This window comes from Apis mellifera, linkage group LG14, assembly GCF_003254395.2.
Source record: "Apis mellifera strain DH4 linkage group LG14, Amel_HAv3.1, whole genome shotgun sequence".
In the NCBI taxonomy this organism is placed as follows: Eukaryota; Metazoa; Arthropoda; class Insecta; order Hymenoptera; family Apidae; genus Apis; species Apis mellifera.
Genome location: NC_037651.1, coordinates 8276853 through 8295846, shown reverse-complemented (window position 1 = coordinate 8295846; position 18994 = coordinate 8276853). Strand labels below are relative to the sequence as shown.

Sequence of the window (18994 nt, the reverse complement as noted above, 5' to 3'; positions counted from 1 at the left end):
CGGCGAAGCGGCGGCGCGATGGTGTCGCTGGAAATTTTATCAATACCGCGGCTGTCTAGTCGGTGACAGTCGCTCGTGAAAAGTACGCGGTCATCTGACGGGGTTGGCAAGTCAGCGGATAGCTCTAGTTCAGGAAACCAACAGCGACCGACGAACAACATGTGAGTAGATCCATGAAATTTTAACGATCCTGTGCTCATCGAAAAGTGTGCATTTCCGTTCCGAGCAAATTCGACGAGAAAAATTCGTGTGAACTGGTGATTCCCCGCGAACGAATATCTGTATCGAGGCATCTATAATCCACGAGAATCTATAATCTATTCTACGGAAACGTGTAACTTGTTAAATTTTTGATAAATTAGTCCGTTTAAACCTGCCGGATAAATTGGACGCAGGCGAATCGATAAATTATTCACATAACACAGAAATGTAAATCTCGTTCTCTACACAATTTTCGTCATTTTTTAATCTGGTAACAATCGTATCTCGTTGAAAAGAAAAGAAGAATAAAGGAAAACGTTTATGAGTTTGAAAAATCCTCGTATCTTTAGTGACGTTGATATAAATGAACGAATCTTTATCCCATAAATTTCTTATTATTTCGAGTTTGCATTTGATTGTAACCTCATTTTTCGCCATTCGTATGTTACGTAACAATTAATTTGACAAGTGAATTCATGAAATCGGAACGTAAGTTAGAACGTGAAATAAACAATTATTTTTGCCGAACGAGATATATATATATATACAAATGTGCAGATTAAAATTTTCATTTTCAAAATTCAAGTTGGACCAGTATTTTTTTAAAAAATAATTATGAATCATAATCGTGTGGAAAAATGAGATTATAAGTATAAGATAGATTTTAAGACGCAATTTCCTAGACCACTGTCGCCAATCGATTAGCTTGCATGGCTTATTCGCACCACACGCCAGAATTTCCGATAAAATGCAGCAAAGCTTAAAGCAGAGGCGTGAAGACGATTTCTTTCGAATAACGGAATTGCGGTCATTGAATTCTGATACAGTTCTTCTCTTACAATCGAAGTTTACGAGGTTCAAACAGCTACACCTCACGGCTTTGTATCGTTGAACCTGATTTTACCACCGACATTCGTCCCCCCCCCCTCTACAACTTTTTCACAAAATTTAGTTAGTTAACTTTTAGTTTGGAAATTCAGTCGGAGTTTCCACTTTGAGAATAATCGTGAATGAAAACTTGTTCTTATTTTTTTCTTACGATTTTTTTTTACGATTTCTCTCACATTTTAATCATTTTAATCACAATAATAATAATAAAGATTTTGACAAAATTTTCGTTCCGCCTAAGTTCGATATCGCGTGAAAAATATTTTGGCTAATGAAAATTTAATTAGACACATACTGGTCTAACAATCAATCATAAAACACAACGGACTCCACGCTCTATTCGCAGTTTCTATATTTAGATAATCAATGACGAACATATTTGCAGCAATGTTCTGTGACTTTTGCGAAATATTATGTTTATCTACAAATAGATTATTCCTGAAAAAAATTCACTCACAACATGTTGACCAACATGTTTAAACAATATATCCAGATAAAGTTTTCTCAAAGAATAAAAAATGAATCTTTCTATCTTTTTTCCATTAAAGAAACTATCGTTTTATTTGCAGGAAAAGTTTCTCGTTCATTTTTTTTTTCTTTTCCCTTGTTTTAAACAAGAGTCATCTTTCTATTTTTCCTTTGCGCCAGTTACAACTCTATTTAGTTCTTCTCTCCATTTAGACTTGATTCCTTACAAATTTTCGAGCGAAGCTTGAAGTATTATTTGACGTCGACGTAGGTTGCACTACGAAGTCAACTTCAAGACAAATCGGTCTTCTTCGCGAGCATTTTTTCGTCTCTCTAAAAAAAAGGGACAACACATGCAATAACGAATCGCTCAGGGGATATAGGGTTATGTTTCGTTGACGTCATTTGTTCTTCAATAATTCTAAATTTAGCATATCGATGCGAATATTTAAAAAAAAAAAAAAAAAAAAAAAAAGCAAAGCCTCCGAACGAAAGGTGAAAGTTTTCCATTCGTACAAATTCGTAAGGAACACGTCACCGTTCAAAAAAGTTTGAAACAGTGAAAGAAACATTTGTTCACGAATTTTGCAATAAGAAAAAATGCACTCGTTCGAAAGTCGCGAAAAAATAACGATTCTACGATATTGAAACGATATTCAATATAACAATTATTTCGCAGCAAATTCGAAGATAATTCGATGACGATAACCGATACACCCTCCCCTCCCCATATCGATCGATATATATTAATCCGATTATATAAGCCGTTTGAACGCATAAAGGCTTTAAAACTCGGTGAACGCCTCCCACTCGGGGAGGAAAAAAATTCTTCCCCGAGCCAAATATGGAAATTTTTTCTATACGAGAAATAATCTCTCCTCCGTGCAGAATCCTCTCTCATTGATTTGATTTCTCTCTCCTCTCCTTATCTTTCAATCATCACGTTCATTTATTCTCTCTCTCTCACGCACAGTGATGATATTCGACTGGCAGGCGATATTCGAATCGATCGGCTGTTACCGCTCGCTTCTTCGATCGATCGTTGCCAAAAATAAAACCCGCAACCTCTTCGACCGCTTTTTAATCCGCTCGTCCTGATTTAAACATCTCGAGCACGCGCCCGGAATCGAAATACAACGTCGATCGAATCGAACACGGTTCTGTTATCGCGATCAATCACCTACATACCCATACAATATATATATAAATGAGAAATAACGCACGAGAGAGGGAGGAAAAAAAGGGAAGAAAGGAGGAAAAATATTCGAGTTTGAAAAAAGTTTATCGAGACTTCTTTAATTAACCGATGAAGAGGACGGTGAGGATAAAATTTCCGATTGAAAAAGGAAACAGTGGAGAAATAACGTTAACAACGTTTCAACGTCGCGCGTGTATGGGATATCGGTATTCAGGGGCGAAGTTATTTGCGTAGGTGATCTCTTTAATTAGTCAGACCAGATATAGAATAAAATGTATCGGGTATGTATTTGTGACGCTTGTGGAAATAGATCATTAAAGGAGATCCTCGGAGTGAATCGAGAAGATCGAGGAGGTGGAGGTGGTGCCGATAATTCAACGGGGCGCGATAAAGTTGCCCACACCGGTTCTCTGTTGAAACACACCAACGCGAATCTCGTCGTGTTAATTAAACTAACATCCTCGTTGTTCCTTGAAAGGTCTTAACCTGGTCAGGAAAGGTCAGCCGAGCTGCTGCAGGACAGACCTTTGCCCGGCTTCGATGTAAATTTTCTCTTTTTTTATTTACGTGGTCATTATCCTTTCGTCAACATCTCGAGGGTACATATAATGACGAAAGGATAAATTGTTCGATTATTTTTTTATCTTGGAAAGAAAATGAATCTTTTATCGAGGATCGAACGATTTGATTTTCGTGCCTGCATTTTCGAAGTTGTTCCTCCCGTAAGAACAATTTAATCATTTTCTTGATACACGATATAAATGTCCAGCTTACCGAAATATATATCACGAACTTTGACCTTTTGCTTCGCCCTCGGTTGGAAATATTACACATTGCAAAATAGGGGATCGAGTTGTAATATCTATGAACCTGAAACATAATTATCGTATCGCTTCATTTAAAATTTGTTTAATCTCCGAAAAGTTTTCCTCTTCCTTCGTCAAAGGGAAAATAAAAATTATTCGGGGAAATTTGAATCGAAATCCGGACAAGAAACCAGAAATTTTACGATCCTTGTGTTCATCGATTCGTTTTCCAAGTTTGATAAAACAAAATGGCTTGCTAAAGTTCGGCCAGAAAAAGAAAAAAAAAAAAGCCACCAGGTTATTTATTTTCAATGAACCCTTATCTCGCGAGAACCAATCCAGACGCACTTCGAGATTCCCTTCGAGTAATTAATTTTCCAACACGTGCACTACTTCCTCTATTTGCCACTCGATTTCCTTTCTCTTAAGGGAGGGAGGGGATTTATCAGCGAAAATGAGACTTTTAATTCGAAATTTCCCCATCGAGGATATTTTAAATATAATCTCCTTGCCGAGCCGCCCCCCCCCCCCGTTCCTTCCTCGAGAATCTGATTAAGCGAACGAGAGGAACGAGGGAGAAATTTGTTAGATTCGGTGTAATTCGAGTGAAAATTAAATGGATTGCAGGGCCACCGAAGGCGGTCTAGCACCGGATGCTGCTGCGGGTGCAGGTGCGGGTGCAGGTTCCGACGGTATCGTCGGAGGTCCGAGAACGCCTCAGCAGATCGCCTCGCAGAAACGGCTGCAGGCGACGCAGGCGCAGGTGGACGAGGTCGTCGACATTATGAAAACGAACGTTGAAAAGGTGTTGGAGCGTGATCAAAAGTTGTCCGAGCTCGATGATCGAGCAGGTAAGATCCATCTTATACCTTCGATTTATTTACATTACCTTCGCTTTTTTGCTTTGAGCACGTCAAATATTAATTCGAAGAAGAACTTTCGATAATTTCTCGAATTTTTTTTTAAAATAAGCATTACTTGAGATACAAGAGTGTATAGTATATTATGTAACGTGAAGGATATGTATAAAGTTTGTGTAAAATTGAAAAGGTTAAATTGGTTGAAAAACGAAGAGGACACGTGTCCATTGTTTGTCGCAGATAAAAGATTTTATTTTTTTTAAAGAAGGAATATACAACGATTAAAAACATAATAATGACAAAGCGCATGGATGATTAAGTCGAAGGAAGGAATTGTCGCTCGTTTCTCGAAGTTGTTATATTCTCTTCATTCATTCTCGCGAGGTATTGAAGTAGTTCGACCCTGCGCTGTCTCTCTACACGCTGATATCGATTACTCGTGACGTTCCCGAATCGATGCCACGTTACGAGGCTGACCATCGTCGATCTTTTCCCCTGCACGCAGTTTGATCGTTAACGTTACAACTTTTTCCACTGGCTTTCAACTTTTACAATTAAACAAAAAAGTTGGAAGATCGTTAAAAAATAATTGGTTAAAAAAATTTAAGAACGAACGTTTGTAACGAATAAATCTTCGCTTCGTTTTATCGTATCTCTTGTTTTACTCGTTTTTCAAAAAAAAAAATAATAATAATACGATACAATAGAAGAATGTTTGTCGAACTTATTGGAAATATTTTCTGAACGATAATTTTTGTTCTTTTTTAGACGCGCTTCAGCAAGGAGCGTCGCAATTTGAACAACAAGCAGGAAAACTGAAGAGGAAGTTCTGGTTACAAAATCTGAAGGTAATAAATATCCTTCGATTCAAAAAAATTGAAAATGTTCGTACGATTTGAACCTTCATTCCTTTTCTTTTCTTTTTTTTTTTTTTTTTTTTTTTCTTTACTGTTTCTAGATGATGATCATCATGGGCGTCATCGGAATAATCGTATTGGCCATCATTGTTGGTAAGTAACTAGATACATAGATGCACTTATCAAAGCTAATAACACTGCCATTGTAACTGTCTAAATGTTCTGTGTGATACGATCAATGTATCTCGCCACGATATAGAACGACTAATTCGGGATTAATTGAAATATCCTATCATATCCAATCATATCGTGATTATATACTGCAAGTTTTGTCGAGTTGAATTGAAACCCAGGAATCGAACCGGATCAGTCGTTTTTTCGGCTAATGTCTCTGCGTCTACATTTTCGTGTTGGAAAAAAAAAAATGAAAAAATGAAAAAAAAAAAAAAAAGATTTTCACCATCGTGAAATCGTATTGTGTTTTGTGCACGACGCAAAGGGACGACGAGTGCCTTCGACGAGTGAAGGCGTCGACCGACGAATTTGCACGGTTGGTCGAGGAATCCCTTCGAGAATTCCCTCGAGGGAATTCCTCGAGTTTGATAAAGTCTTGTCGACACAATTATCACCCGTGCTTCGCTTAAAATCTTGTATTGTTTTCGTGTGAATCGAAGAAAAATTCTCTGAACACGATGTCGAGAAAAGAAAAGAAAAGAAAAGAAAAGAAAAATTTACGCTTAAACGATATCAAAAATTAATCCTCATTGATTGATCGAACAGTCTCGTTCGACGTGATAAAGATTAAAAATCAAATCTTTTCTCCTCTATTTAGCTTAGAGAGAAAAATTTTTTCCCCCACGAAATTCGCGGAAGGAAACTGTTCGTGGAAGATCGAGAAGCGATCACATTGCTAAATGTGTTACTAAATCTGTCCATCATCTGTTTCATCATCTAACGTGTGAATTCTATGTGTTTCTCTTTTTTCGTCTAGCGAACTTCATGTAGACGCGCTGGTTGGTGGAAAAAGATTTGTGTGTGAGTGAGTCTGAAGGTAGACACAGCAACAAAACTGCGACATTACGTATTACTGTTCTCTCTCTCTCTCTCTCTCTCTCTCTCTGTCTATCTGTTTCTACTTTTTCCTATTTTTATCCTTATCTGTTCACGTAGGACAGTGTGTACATGAAATACCTACTATACGGATGTGTATATCTCCCGTTCTCGTTGTTCTAACCTCAAATTCCGTATCCTCAATAATCCTCGATAATATTTATTCGAACTTTCAATTCATATACCTTCTCTTGTTGCAAATGTTCGTAATTTCGTAAGAATCTTTCCTTTCGATGAAGTAACACAACTGTGCAACGAACGATCAAACGGTTAAAAATCAAAATGTCGAGGAATATCGTCGAGGTGTATACATAATACGGTGGATAAACAAGAAAGGAAGAATTATTAACGCGAGAAAGATCCTTATGAAATTGACGTTTAATCATCGGTGTGTTACATTATATATACATATCTGTCTGCCTGTAATAGGTATATATTTGCTGGTGTATCACTGTATCTGTATCTATATTTCCCTCTTACGAGTCACTGTCCTTCGAGGCTCGTTGTATATTCATGAACCATTGATTTCATCGGATCGTGGCATCAATTAAGGATCACGCATATATCGAAGCATAATCAACGGGAGAAAAGTGTAGAGAAATGGAATGGTGTTTCATGAATTTTCGACGAGAAACTCTTGGTAATCTCTCTCTCTCTCTCTCTCTCTCTCTCTCTCTCCAAAAGCAACACGATCCAGACTAGCGACACGACAAACACGAACGTGGAGGCTTTGAGAACGAGTTTAAAGATACGAGAGTAAAGATATTAAAGCGATCGAAGATGTCGAGCTAAAGATCAACAAATTTGCAAACTGCATTGAGTCTCGCGTAGGAATGTTTTTGTAATTCAAAACTTTTATATTATTATTAATTCAAAGCTTTCGCGTAGTTGTAGTTTCTTTGACTCTGTTGCGAGAGGAATTCGTGTAATTCGTGAAAAGAAAAAAAAAAAAAAAAAATAGAAGCTAAAAGAAAGCGAATATCGAAGATGTTTCTTCGTGGATCCATGGAATATTTTCGAAGAAGAACGTGATAATTTTTTGAATTTTTTGAGGACACGTTCCACGACAAGACTAATCGGTTTGGAACGCGACGAGAAAGATGTTTTGAAAAGAATACACAACCACTCACCCAGACCTGTGCCTCGTAATCACTGTTATGTGTCTGTCTGTACTTTTTGATGGCATTGCCCCCTGTCTTTTTCCCCCCCGAAGTTGGTCCCAGCCAGTGATTTTCAATTTTTTGGTGGTCGAAAAATGATTGACGAACGAAAAATGAGTGAGAAAAAAAAAGTGCAAATAAGAATCGAATACCGTGTCGAACAATTGAGAAAAGAAAAGAGAAAAAAAAAAATAGGGATTAAATGTGGAAATAAAACATCGCGTGCAGTGAAACAAAGATAACGAAAATGAACGATAACGTTAAAGATACCACCAAGAGAAATGAAAACACGTATGGACAACAATCACAACGAACAAAATTGACAACATTAATAACAACAATAACAACAACAAGTTACTAAATATATATATATATATATATATTGCTCCTATGAACAACAATAAGAACATCAACAACATCAACAACAACATCAAAAATAGAAAAGAGACTTCCAAGTTTTTATTTCACTCCCACTCTTCTCTTCGTGTTACGGTAAGCTACAATTTTTATTGATGATGCACTTTATCGATAATAATTTTTTTTTTTTCAAATTTCCTCTTCTCTTTCTTCTTCGAGAACGAGATGCAAGGATACGAATTTTTCTCTTCCTGCTAAAGGTTCTAAATTAATATATAACCCTTTTTTAACATTTTTTTCTTTTTTTCCTACGCGCAGAAGTGAACAATTCTAATCTTCTTTTACCTTCTCTCTCCTCTCTCTCTCTCTCTCTCTCTCACTCTATCTTTTGTTTTTCTCTCCTCCGTGAAAAAGTAAACGATATCCAACTTATATATAATTTATCATTCGATCTTTAGAAATTTTAAAGAATTCGATCAATTTCTGCGTGCAGCTCAGAAGATTTTTTTCTTTTTTTTTTTTTTGCATATTCTCAGCATGAAATTTTTTCCTTCGATCTATTCTTATATATCTTATATCTCTCTCTCTCTCTCTCTTTCGTCGTCATTTATAATCTTTTTACTTTCTTCACGAACTTCGAACACTGTTCCAGAATATACAATTACATGGACAAATATATAATGATATATAAATATATTATAAAGACATTTCAAGCGAGGATAATAATTTTCTCCCGACGAAACAAAAAAAAATATATATTATTTCTGGGACGATCTTCACGCTGTGCACGTAACTCTTGAAGCTTGAGAACGATTATAAGGCATGTTTATCCGTTTTGTGTTTTCTTCTCTCTTTTTTCCTTTTTTTTCTTTTTCTCTTTTTCCTCTCTTTTTTCTCCTTTACGTTCGATAGATATACGTTTTCGGGAGAGCGTAGCGATGCATGGCTTCCTCCTTGTTATTAGACCGTTTCTTATGCGGAGGAAAGAAGTTCGATGGAACGCTTTTATCGCTGGATCTGCTTCCAGCAGGTTACAATGATCGTTGTACAATGATCGAGGAAAAACGGAAACGATTTTTAAAGATTTGAGCAAAACTCGGAATGATAACGATGCGATAACAGTGTTATCGATCTTTGCATCGAACGTTATAAGCGTTAACGACGAATTTCCAACCAAGTAGTTGATGTTAAATGTGATCGTAAATTTGCATGCGATTTGTTTCAGATGTAGTATTATTATATTGTATATTTTGTGACATGTTTTTGTAAAGATTAGATAATTACACACGTGGACAAAGATGATAAAAGCATTTTGAGCGGTACAACGAATTATTTGATAATCTACGATCCACGTATCTTATTGAAAATTTGATAATTCTTTTAATAAATTAATCAGATTAGACATCGAAATTTTTTTTCGAATAAGCTTATCGAGAACAGACATATCTTTGTCCATGGTGTCGTGGGTCGGCATTCTGCATGCAAAGAATACCAAAAAAGAACGAAAGATCGAAACGAAACCAAGCGATATATGACTGAAATGTTCTCCAAGATGAAAGACGTTGCAAAAAAAAAAAAGGTCGCTTGGAAAGAGACAAGGGAAAAAAAAAAAAACAATTGCTTGTTGTTCTTTTCAGCGAGCGCCACCGGCAGCAACGACTCGCAAAACTGAACACGTGAGTAAAATTAAGGCAACATCATCATCAACAACAACAACAACAACAACAATAACAACAACAGTAACAGCAACAACAACAACAGCAACAGCAGCAAAAAAAAAGGAAAGCGAAAGGAAACCAACAGCGAAACAAATGCGTGTGAAGGAATGGCGGGATATTTGAACGTGTGAGACGAGTTGAGTTTGAGAGACTGACTGCGTTACGATAAAAAAAATTAAAAAAAATAAAAAAAAGGGGATAAAAAAAATACACATAATCGACAAGCAACAAGCGACAGCAACAATATAATAGAGAAACGACAAAGATCGGTATCGTATTTGAAAGCAACCGAAAGAAACGGAGGAACAGTGTAGTGACGTGTCATCGGTGGAATATCCATCGTTGATCGATTTTTCGAATGCTATATTCGGAAAAAAAGGTTCTTCGATCTTCCGAATCTGATTAAAAAAAAAAAGGGAAAAAAAAGAGAGAGAAGGAAAAGGGAAGGAAAAAAAAAATAGAAACGAATCCGAAATATAACGATATAACAGAATAGATAGATAGATTCTAGGAAGGGAGAGAAGATCGAAGAAGAGGAGGAAGAAGAAGAAGAGGACGCAACGATTATGATTTCGTTCCGCCTTCTCTGTTCTCGAGATCGAAAACGACGCTTTCGACTCGGGCACGAGAACGGACGCGGTTTTAATTATTTTATGTCAATGTTTCGCAAATGGACGAAGGCCGGCCACGAGATAAAGAAAGAACGAGGAATTAACGAGGAACGATTTATTTAAATTAAGAATCTTTGTCGATCTTTTTGTTCGTTCGTTCGTGATCCATCGATGCGACCGGTTGCAAAAAACGAAAAGAAAAGATGAAGGAAACGGGAAGAGGACGGGAAAGGGATCGGTCCTTGAAAAATCGATCGATCCTTGCCTTCCTTCGTCCATCTTTGTGAATCTGTAATACATAATTACGCGCTAAGAATAAATAAGAATAAAAATTAAGAGAGAGAAAAAAAAAAAATAATGGCCAGTGTGTACAAAGAGAAGAGGGGGGGAATTAGTGGGGAGATATCGGGTATACAAACGCGATACAGGGTGTCCGTGAAAACTAGCACGATCCTTTTTCGACGAAGGCAGAGTATCGTAGGGAATTTTCATTGTGTCTCCCTTCCCTCCGTAAAGAAGTGCCGAATAAATAAATAAATAAATAAATAAATAAATGTGTGTATAAATGTATATCGACGTTTACTTTATAAATAAATAAATAAATAAACATATGTATAGAGGTTTCGAGGAAGAGCGTACGATTTATAATTGAAGATCTTCCGCTGCAGATCTTCCGTGTTCGTTTCATGAACTATAAGCTTGTTCGAGACTTACACGCGAACGTAAAAGAGCAAAGTATTGTTTGAAAATTTTTCTCGAAGATATTACATCTTCTAACGCCTCTTCTCTTTTATTATTATTTATTATTCTCGTTTATTATTGCGTCGATGACATGATGATGATGAAACAGTAGTTGAACAAATCAAAGGGAAAAAGGCGAGTATTCCAATCCTGAGATTTCTTTTTTTTACGCTTTACGGATTAAAAAAATCGGAAAGATCACGCGTGGATCGTATGCTCTGCTTGCAACGTATATATATGTACATCTCGTGCTGTAAATAATATCATTTCTCCTTCATGTTCGTTCGATTACGACCAACCGCTGATAATTGATAAACGAGTAAAAAAAAAAATAAATAAAAAGTAAAAAAAAAAAAAATAAAAAACCACGCAAGATAGAGTGCGACCGAGTGCGAAAGAGTAAGATAGAGTGAAAGGAAGATTGAGAGAGAGAGAGAGAGAGAGAGAGCGCATCACACGCATCCTTTGTTCTTTCGAGCCCGTCTATCCTTCTATATCGATCGGGAAATGAAGTATAAGTAGAAGCCTGCCTTCGTCGAAGACGGCAACGAACGTTTTCGAGCAACCTGTGCGACGAAATAAAACGAAAAAAAAAAAATTAAAACGATTAGAGAGAAAAAAAAAGAAGAGAAAGAAGAAGAAGAAAAAGAAGAAGATACGAAATTAAAATAACGCGAACAATGAACGAGGAAAGAGAGAGAAAAAAGCATCGACTTGCTCGAGGCAATTATATAGGTTCGTTTTAAAGCTTGAAGAAATTATCTACAGATGTTATGTATACATGTTAATAATATTAATATTAATATTAATAATAATAATAATAATAATAATAATAATAATAATAATAATAACAACAATGATGCTAATAATAGTAACGATAATAAGAATAATTATGATAATAATAACAACAATAACGATAATAATAGTGCAGGATAATATTTAACATAAAAAAAAAAAGAAAAACTGAGCGATCTGACGACCACCGTTGAATCTGTGGAATCAATTGGAAAAAGAGAAAAATATTGTACGAGGTGTCATCGAAGATTCAAGATACGTTACGAAAATTCACTGTTTGAACATAACTGATAAAAAGTTTCTTTTTCTCGTGCTGTTTCGCGCGGCGATGCCGGCGAAATTGAATATCTTCCATTTCAATTATAATATTCGATCAACTCGCAAGATTCTCCGGCAAAAAGATTTTTCTTTGCGTGTACGGGGTACGATGAATTGTTTCCCACGGACAAAACGTGTCTGTCTATCTTTGCCGACGTGTCGTACACAGATTCCACAGAGGGGAAAAAACGATATCCTCAAAGTTTCTCATCGGCCATCCGTGAAACGAAAGATAGAATTCGAAGGAAGCACATTCAACGACAGCTCGAGGAAGTCGTCGATGGTTTCCTTTTCATTTCACATGATTTATCACTCTTGTGTTCATCCGTGTTCATCCATCGAACGAACGAACCATTCGAATTTTAATATTTTAGAATTCAGAATTCGTGTCCCTTCCTCCGCGTATCCATTATTCTATAAAAAGAACTTCGTTCGTTTAAGTTAAAAAAAAAGAAGAATAATCGGATATCGAATTTCAAAAATCAGAATTCTCTCTCAATAAGTGGAATTCTATCTACGCAGGGAAGAAAACAATTGGTTTATTTATTATTTATTTTTTTTTTTCGTTTTCATTAGGAAATTCTAACGATTCGTTTGAAAATTACGCGAAGAAAGGGACCAGAAGTTGTTGAAACACGGAATAGGGAGCATTGTTGATCGTTGGGAAGAAAAGTTTCGAACGGGATTCTAATCACGACCCGAAATCATAGCGTTTAAATTGATCAAATTGTGTTTAAAAAGAAAAAAAGAAAAAGGAAAAGGGGAAAAAAAAAAAATTATAAAACGCATAACTGTACGGTCGTGCGATACGTTTTGAACGTTGGCGTGTTAATTATTAAACGACGATTATGATGATCATGATGATTATGCTGCTTTCAACATTGTACAGTATCGAATAAAAATTATAGTGCGTAGTCAGAAAAAGAAAAAAAAAAAAAACAGACAGCTAGTAGAAAGCAAGGAACGAAAAAGAAGTGGACATTTTTTACGCGACTTTATTCTGGCTACGATCGTGTTAGATTTTTCTTTCTTTTATTGTCTTTCTCTCTTTCTCTCTTTCTCTCTCTCTTTCTTTCCATTTTGAGAAAAAAATTACAGGAGAGAAATGTCGAATCTCGATCACGATTGTGGCCAGAAATAGTCGACGGTTTTCGATTGAAGTTTTCAATCGAAAAAAATTTCAAAAAAATTTCTCATCGTAACCATGAAGAGAAGGATCCTTTTAAAATCTAGTATCTATTTAATTCCATATAGGAGGTAAGAATATTGAATATATCTTCTCCATTTTATTTTCTATTCTTATATATATATATATCTCTTTTTTGTCCAAAGACAATCGTCATAATTTAATCAATTTGGAATGTTTCAGTCGTAAAAATCTCTTCGTTCGCGTTTTTCCTTCCTTTCTTATTCAAGATTATACGTATATATATATATATTTCTAACACGTTCGTCAATTGCCATTGAACAGACAGATACATAATACTCTTATTTCGCTCATATATTCTATATAATTATTCAAAGAAATTAGACATCAACTTTACCTTTAACATCTCGAACTTTTCAAAAATAAAATACTCATCTCATTCTTCACGAAATAAGAAATTCTTCGCTCGATACTTTTTTTCAATTTCACGTAAGAAAGAATCTTCTCATCCGTCTAATCAATTTTTCTTACATGTTACATGTGTATCATCTTATATAGAAGATACCTCATGAAAGAATACACAAATGGAAAAATAACATTCTTACACTATTCTAAATTTCCAATTTTTCTTTTCTTTTTTTTCCATTTTTTTTTTCTTTTCTTTTCTTCTTTTCTCAATGATATATTCTCACGTATAATCTCGTTATACACGAAATAATTTGCTTGATTACCTTTTTTCAGCGAAATTCATGCCAGAATCGGCACCACCACCGCCACCCTATGCCTACCCACCACCAGGTATGCCAGCTCAGGTTCCGGGTGCAGCTGTTCCGGGTGCCGCACCAGCCGCTGCACCGGGAGCCGCAGCGGGAGGAGCGGGTGGTGCAAGCGGGCAACAGACCGCTGGCGCAGCGTTAGTCGGCAATTTGAACGGCATTCACAGCGTGATGTAAAGAGAAAAAGAAAGAAAGAAAGAAAGAAGGAAGGAAGGAAAGAATATTACACTTCTCCGTACTGTATCGCAATAAGAATTTTCCATGTTAATCTCTTAAACGAGCGACGCGATGTCTATTGGCGTAAGCATATAAGCAAAAGATATACTACAAAGTGTTAAAGAAAGGGAGAGAAAGAGCTTCGATCGATTCGTTAGAACGCGTGTCCAAAATTCTGATCCTACAATCACATCGTTTCTTTTTTTGACGTTTAAAATAAGATAGAGGAGGAAAGAATCGAATAAATTAGAAAAAAAATCGATGAAATAAACGTTTGATCGAGGAACGAACAGCTAACGCGTTAACTGCCGCGATGAAGAAGACAAAAGATATAATAGCTGATTCGTTAAAGATATATTTCCCTGTTTTCAAGCAACCGTTATTAATCGTTATCGTTTTTAACCGCATCATATCGATCGCAGTGCATACTGATATTTTCGAGAACTTTTCGAGAAAAGAAGAACGAAAAAAAAAAAAAAAAGACGCGTGGTGCATATTAGTAGTTCCTCTGTGCGATTAATGTGTTAAAAGTACGCTGCAGAAAAATAAAAGAAAAAAAGAAATTATATAAAGTCGCAAGTTCCGTAAAAATAGCTTCTAGGGACAATTTCTGTATATTGTATTCACTTCCTGTTTGGCGGTGAAAGCTTAGAAAATCGGTAGGGAAGTTGATCGACTCTCCCATAACGTTTATTTCGTATTAATGAAAAAAATAGCGAATTACGTAGAAAGAAATAGATATTTCTGTATGTCGACTAACTGAGAAGAATTTTCAATTCACGTATTCCCTCGTATATGATGATCCTAGCCAAAGAAAAAAAAAAAGTTAAAGAGGGAAACGAATGAAAAATACGAGAGAGGATAATGTCCGTGTATTAATGGAGGAAAACATGTATATCTACGTATATACGTGTATATGTACATAAATTATTACGAATTATCGATGTAAGATTGAACTATACATACATACATATATAAATAATATAACTTATAAATAAACATAGCAGATATATTGCGACGAAAAAGAAATATAAGAAAGAGAAGAAATCAACAAAGAAAAAGAAATAAAGGAAGAAAGGAAGAGAAAAAGAGAGGGAGAGAAAGAGAGAGAGTGAGTGAGTGAGAGAGAAAGAGAGAGAGAGAGAGAGAAATTGTTAATGTTAAATATTATTATTCTTTACTTTTAGCTATCCATAAATAAAAATTAGTAATTATTATCCTAAATAAAATAAAAGTTAATAATTGTATCAAGAAAGATAATTTTCATGTTAATTGTATTTATGTGAACGATCCTTCTTTACGAATCCTGTTTTCACAAAACTTTAGTACATAACTTACAATTAGCAATAACTTATAATCGCAATATATATATATATATACATATATAAATATATCACTCTTTATTAACTTTTGAGACTTTATGGATTATTAATATTTTTCTTAAAATCTTACGATTCTTAATATCTTTCTTTGTGCAATTCTTAAATTGGCAAATATTACTTTCTATGAAACGATATATGGGATTTTAATAGAGCGAGAGCGTATCGACTTGGAAATGAAAATAACGAAGAAGATTAAAGCATAAAGTTTGGCCTATAAATGCTCCCTTTTTCAAAAAAAAGACAATTCATACTTCATTATAAATCGTACCAATGAAAGAAACGATGATATATTTTAAATATAATAAATCGAATTAACAACTGTTTTAGATTATTTGTATACTTTCCTAGAAACAATAAACTATGGTCGAAAGAGGAAGCATTTGTGGATGAAAATTTTTTATTATTTTTAAATATGAAATTGCATCAAGAAAATGCTCATCGTGTTTAATGAGAAACAAAATAATATCCGAATATTTAATTATCGATGAATATAGCATGGATTTTTGTTAATTATGAAATAAAAAAAAAAAAAAAAAAGATTAAAAAAGATATTTCGATGATTATACCGCGATAATAATTTCTTTTTTTAGAATAACTGACAATCTCTCAATATTCTCTTCTTAATGGCCTAAAAAAACGATTAGAATTTCGTTCGTTTGTTTGTTTATCGTTAAAAAAAAAATTTCGATTTTCATAATTAAATTAAAAAAATTATAGAAAAAATACAATCATTCGTAATAGCAATTCTTTTCTTAAACTATGCAATTACTCTTATGTATCCATATGCGTACATTGTATGTACCATAAACTTATTAGATGTTCCACAGAATAGATTTAAATTTTTGCATTCTCACGAAAAAAAAAAGTGGAAAAAATATCTTTTAACAAAAAAAAATTACATAAATTAAAATGCAAAAAAAGTTGTGAAGGTTATAAATGAAAAAAAACCGATAGGATCAAGATATCCATTTTTTGCTACATTGTTGAAATACGAAAAAGATTTCAAAGTATAATAATCGTAAAACATTTTGCTCTGATTTATTATAAAATCAATCTCTCGAAACATACTTTCCTTGCTCTTTGCAATTAAATTATCATTCCATATTCCCTCGATACCGATTCCTTTTTTTCCGAAATGCTTATTACTATGTCTACAAATCGAAGAAATACTATAATTTAATGTTTGTAAGTATGACGAAAATATGTAAGAAAGCTTTACCATATAAATAGTTAATGTATTATTACGAAATATAAAGGTACAATTAATAATCGAGATAATTGATTGAGTTGAACGTCATTCAACTTATGATCGAGGAATCTTATATTCATCTAGCTATAGATATTACTGTAAATTAGTCTTAAATAAAAAGATAATTATGAAAAAGAAAAAATTATTTCTTCAGAAATGTTTGAATATATTTTTATGTTTTATCTTTCATGTTTATATTTTATTTGTTTTATATATATATATTTTTATTATTTGAAAAATATTGAATAATAATTTTTTATTTATATAATATTTTTATGTAATCTGATATAATATTTTTGTGAACCTCGGGGTTCCACTTAAAACCATTACACTCTTGATATAAATGACATAAGCGCCGCCTAACGGTTTACTCTTCCATTTGTCGACCATTTGTAAACATGGCTCCGGTGAGTTTTATATTCGTAAAAAATATAATAATAATTCAGAAATATTTAAAAATTGTTTAAAAATTCACTAAAAACATAAAACAATGTACTTTAATTTTTTATTATGATATAATTGTATTTACATTTCTGAAAAGATTATAAAGATATCGTTGGATGTGAACTTCTAACCTAAAAGTGCCTGTTTAAAATGTTTAACACATGTTAAAGAAAACATAATTTTTTAATTAAAAGAAAATCAAAATGAAAAAAATGTGTATTTTTCAGCCTACTACAAAGAAGTCCAAGGGACCAGCCATTAAAAAACAGGCCCTTCGGGGTAAAGGCCAAAAGAAAAAGGTATCCCTTAAATTCACCATAGACTGTACACATCCTGCAGAAGATAATATTATGGATGTAGCTAATTTCGTAAGTTAATTTTTATTTTTTAATCACATTGTTTTTTAATTAAATTTTGATACTTTTTAAATTCAAATTTTGAAATTTTATTTTATTATTTAATATATCATAATTTAGTATGCAAATAAAATAACTAACTTTTTACAGGAAAAATATTTACATGAAAGAATTAAAGTTGCTGGCAAAACAAATAATTTTGGTAACAGTGTTACATTGGAAAGGGATAAGATGAAACTATCTGTTAACAGTGATATCGATTTTTCTAAACGGTGGGTGTTATCCAATAATAAAAATAATATTTAATGATTGATATATTTATTTAATATTCATTGAATTTGACATTACTTTTTAAAAGAAAACTGATATTTGCACTAATTTAATAATATGCTTATGTAGGTATCTCAAATATCTTACAAAAAAATATTTGAAAAAAAATAAATTACGTGATTGGTTACGTGTTGTATCAAAAGACAAAGAAACCTATGAGTTAAGGTACTTCCAGATTAACAGTCAAGAAGATGATGATGAAGAAGATGCAGAATAAAATTTTAATTGTATGATGCAATTACAGAATTATCTGTACATATTTCTACTAATAAATAATAGGAAAAAATTGGACGCATTTTATAAATAAAAAATTTTGATTATTCCTTTATTTCTTTAAAATTAATTTGATTTTTAGATTTCATAAATATATTAAAAACTAAATTTATTATTATTAAAAAACAAAAATATAATAATTACAAAAATTTATACAATAATGTAATATATATACATATATATATTATGAAAAGAAAATAAAATTAAATTTTATTTTATTTATTTTATAAATATTTATACAAACTTATAATTCTTATGAACACAAAAAGAATTCGAATTTTAAAATAAATTTATTTTATTTAATGTTGCTGATCTGATATATTATAATGAAATCTTTAATTAAACTTTTTATTTTGAAAATTTATATTTTTTTATACATTTGTATACATTATTTTTGCATTTTAAATATTCTTTTTATAATCTTTACAAATGCATTAGAGACGCTGATTACATAGAGTTGGGAGTATAGAAAAATGCGTCTCTAGAGGCGTAGTAGAGAAAAACATAAGTCAGTATTTATCACCAACAAACTCGTATCTATTTAAGGTTCATTTAGCTCCCCAGAAATTCGAGTATTTATATTGAAGATTTTATTTTTATATAGATCAATTTCGTCATGTGAATGTAATTAAATGAGATGAACAAAATATGAAACATTTTATAATAAAAAAATACAAGTGCACAAGTGAATAAAAAATATGATTAAATGAATAATAAAGAAAGATAATCTTTT

The 18994-nt window shown here is 33.3% G+C and overlaps 2 protein-coding genes across 10 annotated transcripts in view; both read left to right on the top strand.

Annotated features, from left to right (window-relative positions):
• LOC408465 (vesicle-associated membrane protein 2) overlaps positions 1–15052 on the top strand; it is a 37847-nt gene extending 22795 nt beyond the window's left edge. The window contains exons 1-6 of one of the 9 annotated variants that reach the window (XM_006564923.3): positions 11–161; positions 4189–4412; positions 5190–5269; positions 5380–5431; positions 6270–6329; positions 13977–14113. In XM_006564923.3, coding sequence (XP_006564986.1) covers positions 160–161; positions 4189–4412; positions 5190–5269; positions 5380–5431; positions 6270–6283 — 372 coding nt within the window. In that variant the 5' untranslated portion in view covers positions 11–159 and the 3' untranslated portion in view covers positions 6284–6329; positions 13977–14113. Of the gene's footprint in view, positions 1–10; positions 162–4188; positions 4413–5189; positions 5270–5379; positions 5432–6269; positions 6330–9542; positions 11345–13976 lie in introns of those variants that run through there. The other 8 variants (XM_006564922.3, XM_026445113.1, XM_026445114.1 and 5 more) reach the window with 8 other exon arrangements.
• Positions 15053–17143: 2091 nt separating this feature from the next.
• On the top strand, positions 17144–18279 carry LOC552632 (60S ribosomal protein L22). The gene is made up of 4 exons (XM_625006.6): positions 17144–17265; positions 17530–17670; positions 17809–17930; positions 18058–18279. Exons 1-4 carry the CDS (start codon positions 17257–17259, stop codon positions 18203–18205), a joined length of 420 nt encoding a protein of 139 aa, XP_625009.2. The 5' UTR covers positions 17144–17256; the 3' UTR covers positions 18206–18279.
• Positions 18280–18994: the final 715 nt, after the last annotated feature.